Source organism: Penaeus chinensis, chromosome 35 (assembly GCF_019202785.1).
Source record: "Penaeus chinensis breed Huanghai No. 1 chromosome 35, ASM1920278v2, whole genome shotgun sequence".
Taxonomy (NCBI): domain Eukaryota; kingdom Metazoa; phylum Arthropoda; class Malacostraca; order Decapoda; family Penaeidae; genus Penaeus; species Penaeus chinensis.
The window spans coordinates 9,143,590-9,148,589 of NC_061853.1; the positions used below are offsets into that span (position 1 = coordinate 9,143,590).

Sequence of the window (5,000 nt, forward strand, 5' to 3'; positions counted from 1 at the left end):
ATAGACACAGTTATGTAGAACATTATTGTCAATGAATGTGTCCTCCCTGTTCAGTCTCAGTATCCCATTCACTCATCCATCATCTTGTGTCCCGCAGAACGCAAGCTCTTCATAGGGATGCTCAGCAAGAGGTATAACGAGCAGGATGTGCGAATGATGTTCTCCTCCCACGGCACCATCGAGGAGTGCACGGTGCTGAGGGACGCCAACGGTCAGAGCAAAGGGTGCGCCTTCGTCACCTTCTCGTCGCGCCAGTGCGCCATCAACGCCATCAAGAAGATGCACCACTCGCAGACGATGGAGGTGCGTCCCGCGGGAAACGTACTTATTAATTTCTATTGTTATTATCATTACTATTAGTAGTAGCAGTAGTAGTAGTATAGTAGTATAGTAGTATAGAAGCATAGCAGCATAGCAGCATAGCAGCATAGCAGCAGCAGTATTATTATTGTTATTATTATTATTATTTTTATTATTATTATTATTATTATTATTGGTATTCTTATTTACACATTGTTTGAGGGCAGGAATTGAAGTTGGAAAACTGCATTTATGTATTTCCTATAATTGTTATTGTTTATTTTGCTTGTTCTTCTCAATCACATTTTCTTTTACTGTCTTTCTTTAGAACTTTTGAAGCCTCCTTTTTAAAACTTTGGGATTTACCCGTGTTTTGGATGTTATGATCTCTTAATGTTAAATATAAAAGGATGTTATGGCCTGAATGTCTTTTCTAAGCGTGCGTCTCTGAATAATAATGAGGTTTTAACTTTTGTAATTCTTTACATTAAGACGCTAATACTCCTTTTATGGCTTTTACACTCATTCTTAGAAAAATATTTTGGAAGTTTATAACATGTATATTTTGAATATTAAGGAAGAAATATTTCTTTATTCATATTCTTTAGTCATATTCTAATAATATACATATTTATATATATATGTATATTTATATGTACATGTGTATATGTATATATGCATGTATATATACGTATACACATATATGTATACACATATATGTATACTGTATACATATGTACACTGTATACATATACATTTAAACATATATATATATATATATATATATATATATATATATATATTTATATATATAATGTGTGTTTGGAGAGGTATGTGTATGTAAGTACGTACGTGTCTATTCGGTATCCGAGTGTTTATTTATCAGTATGGATATGTATGGAATCACTCGTGCGCGAATATATATGACACAAGTAGATGAACACGCCTTCTTGCACATGCAGCAAGCAGGCAAAGGTTTTCGTTAGACTGACGTTCGGTTTCCTCGCCCAGGGCTGCTCGTCCCCCCTCGTCGTGAAGTTCGCTGACACACAGAAGGAGAAGGACGCGAAGAGGCTGCAGCAAGTGACACAAAACCTCTGGAATGTTGCCTCTGCAAACAACATCGCTGCTCTCGGCCCACAATACCTCGCTGTAAGTATTGTTGTCACATTTTGGAAATGATTGATTTCTTTCTCTCTCTTTTTTAAGAATAGTTTCGTTCGTTTTAGAGGGAGCGATTCTGTTTCTTAACACTTATATGTGCTTTTTTTTAGAAGTACGTATTTTTTTTTTCCTCTCAGTTTTTATTTAATATTTGTTTTTGTTATTTTAAAGATGTAGTAATGTGCAGTTCAAGAGTATTTTTTGTACAAGCAAAGATGAGCTATTTTCTGGTGTTAGGATACAGAAAGCTTAGGCTGTATAATAATTAATGTATAATGTAGAGGTGTACAGAAGATGGTTGTAGTTTCGAAGGCAGCCTAGGACTGAAGAGTTTTTCAGTATCTATCCATGTGATGAAAAAGTGCTTCAGAAATCGGCCCAGTAGAAGAAGCATGAATGAGGAGAAAAATGCAAGATAACCGAAGAAGCAAGAGAAAAGCGTGAGGATGAATGAGTAAGAGAGAGAGACAAGAAAATAAAGAAGGGAAAAAGACCTGAATCTGCGAGAGTGACTGATGTACATCACGAATGTTTTAGAAAAAATTATTTCCCAGAGTTCTTTTCCTGGGTCAAAATAAGTTAAAATGTTGAGCGTCTGAGATTTTTTTTTTTTCAAATCATAAGATTTAATTGCATGAGCGTGGGAGTGAATCACAAGTTATCTGATGGTAGTAGGGTAGTGTGTGTGTGTTGGTGTATAGTGTTTTTGTAAATGGGAAATTTCAAATAGGGAATTTTCGCCCAACGGGAATGTGTTAGGTACTGATAGTGAATATTTTTTTCATATAAATCCATTTGTTCTGGGCCAATTTGGAGTATAGAGATGTTCTGCTTTATAATAGGTTTGTGATTATGCATGATGAGGTAGATATTCTATAAGGACGATGAATCTAACGGACTGCTTAATAAATCAAGTATTTTCGTAGTCAAAAATTAGCACCACATATCTTGTGTATCAGTGGTTTTCCTTAATTAGCTTGTTTGTCTCATGGTCAATTCAGCGCCATTTCGCAAGTGTTTGAACCAGGCAAATAGACAGCCTTTTTATATTAGCCATAGTTTTTTTTCTAATAAAAGATAACCATCTTTACAGATATCAATTCAAGTTCTGTCCACAATTCAACACATATAATGAAACATTATTCATAATTGGTTAATCATGGCCCCCGCTGATAAAAGCAAATTGTTTTATTTAATTATTAACGTGAAGTAGTTTGACATAAAGACATTACGAATATAGATCATAGTATTTATTGATTAGTTATATCGCGGAGGAATCGGGAACCAACAGGAGAGTGAGTGAGTGATAAATGGCTTTAGGTATAGACCTGCTTCGTATGCATGTTAGATGCCCAAAGGATTTGAATGATGAAAATAATGGAGAAAAATAGAGTTTGTGGTTCATATATGTTTCGTAGGTACCAAGAAAACGGTTACCATTTTAAAAATCTTTATATATATTTACTAATCATGAGTCTTTTGAAAGAATAAGGTCATTACAACTAAATTCTTAATATGTTTTCTTCTCTCATTAGAAATGGTAATGGAACTCCCCCATTAAATCCTGAATCTTATTTTTTTGTAATCAAAGAAATAATTTTAACCCAGTGCCATTTTTTTGTCTGAATGAGAGATGTTACAGACTAAATATCTCAAGTTAGGAAAATACTTTCCTGCTAAGTGTTTCTTTGTCTGCTTGAAGAGAGAGAGAGAGCGCAGGAGAGAGAGCGTTTCCTCAGCTAACAACCTGGTGGCACAAGGGCCTCAGTATCTGGCTGTGAGTGTGATGCTCCTATGCATTTCCTTTCTGTATGTGCTTAGGCAGAGATAGATTCTGTGTTTTTTTAAGATTAAGAGCATTCATGTATTTTTTCTACTTCTTGTTTTTTTAATATAATGTTGTTGTGTATATTATGTTCGAGAATTGTTATTTGTGAGATGAAAGTTGTAACATATTTTTTTTCTATGCCTGTAGAGATCGTGTTTCGTAATATGATTTAAGGGCATGACAAGATGTTTATCTATTGTATATAGAGTTTCTTACCAGTTCCAGTGACTTTATTTATGTATTTGTATAAGCTTAATCACTCTCTTTGATTTATTTATGTTCTTACAATATGTGTACATTAATCAGCCGTCCTTTCGAGAAGCCAGTCCTTGTTGTCACGTCATCAAAAATATTTCATTCTCTTCCGGAATTTCAGTTTCTTAAATTCCCTTTCACTTGGTAATTATCCGAATTAAGTAGGACATATAAGTATTTTTAACCTTATTCTATTTAAAAAGAAACATTGAATCTTATTAAGATGATGTGAGGACAATGGCTTCCCAATTAGGATAATGGGCATTGCAAATATGTAAAGAGGGAGGAACATGCCATAGCTCGTTAGCTGTTGTTTTTCCCCGTTATAGAATTTCGAAAAGAATGAGACAAACATCGTTGTTTGCTTTAGCTAATTACCACAGTATTTTGCTATTAGAATGGGATATTTCGAACTGTGCTCTGGGCTTGGCTGTGTTCTTCCTTTTGAAACCGTCTTTACTTGTCTGTGAGGTAAGGTTTAATTGACGCTCTGTTAATTTTAAAAGGTCCTAATATATAGAACTTTTCATTGGAGAGTACATGTTCGGTGTTCGGTATTTAATTTTCTTTCGTCTCTCTCTGTCTCACTCATTTTTCCCTCTCTCGCACTCCTTCTCTCTCTCTCGCACTCCTTCTCTCTCTCTCTCTCTCTCTCTCTCTCTCTCTCTCTCTCTCTCTCTCTCTCTCTCTCTCTCTCTCTCTCTCTCTCTCTCTCTCTCTCTCTCTCTCTCATATTTCATTTGAAAAATAATTATAATTTGCCCTTTTTTATTTTATATTTCCATATGGTTATCACTGTTATTTCTTTCGTTATTCACTTTTAACACTATATTGTCACCAACTAACTTTGGTCTCTTTTGTGTCCAGTTCCATTAAATGTTAAGTCGGCATCTTGATTTCGAGTAATGAGTTTATTTGAAATGTATTAGATTTCACAGCAAGTCAAGTCAAGTATTGATGAATGTGAATTATCTGGTGTCGGATTTGCCAAGGTATTCTTAACTTCGACTAAGTGTTAGTCCCTGTGGTATTTTGATAGCGATGTGTACGTTCGTCGTTTGTTTTGATTCTTTTAACATACTTACTTTCCAGTTTTGAATCTTTTGGACTGGAAAAGAGAGAAAGGATAGAACATTGATCTATACTAGTATTAATAATAAGGTTGGGATGGTAACCAATTAACCGGCTTGTATAAAGATGCAACTAGTGATTTGCAAGAAATGAGATGGATATAACTAAACACATTTGTAAATATGTATTTAAACTGCAAATCACAGCACTATTTGCTAATAATTCTAATAATAATGCTAATAAGCAGTTCGCAGTATAAAGATGCATTTAATCATTTCTAATAATAGTCAGCATTACTAATCCTTTTCTGTACTATATTTTTGCTTTATGTAACTGGATGTTCATATGTGTTATTTAAGATGTAAAAATAATATATGTTCTT

At 34.3% G+C, this 5,000-nt stretch overlaps 1 protein-coding gene across 6 annotated transcripts in view; it reads left to right on the forward strand.

The window, feature by feature from the left end:
* Positions 1-97: 97 nt before the first annotated feature.
* The window catches only part of LOC125044007 (CUGBP Elav-like family member 2), a gene marked incomplete at both ends in the record, with an annotated part of 12,503 nt that continues 7,600 nt past the window's right edge, over positions 98-5,000 (forward strand). For 4 of the 6 annotated variants that reach the window (XM_047640419.1, XM_047640422.1, XM_047640424.1 and 1 more), the window contains 3 exon segments: positions 98-321; positions 1,312-1,452; positions 3,167-3,241. In XM_047640419.1, coding sequence (XP_047496375.1) covers positions 98-321; positions 1,312-1,452; positions 3,167-3,241 — 440 coding nt within the window. 6 annotated transcript variants of the gene reach the window in all.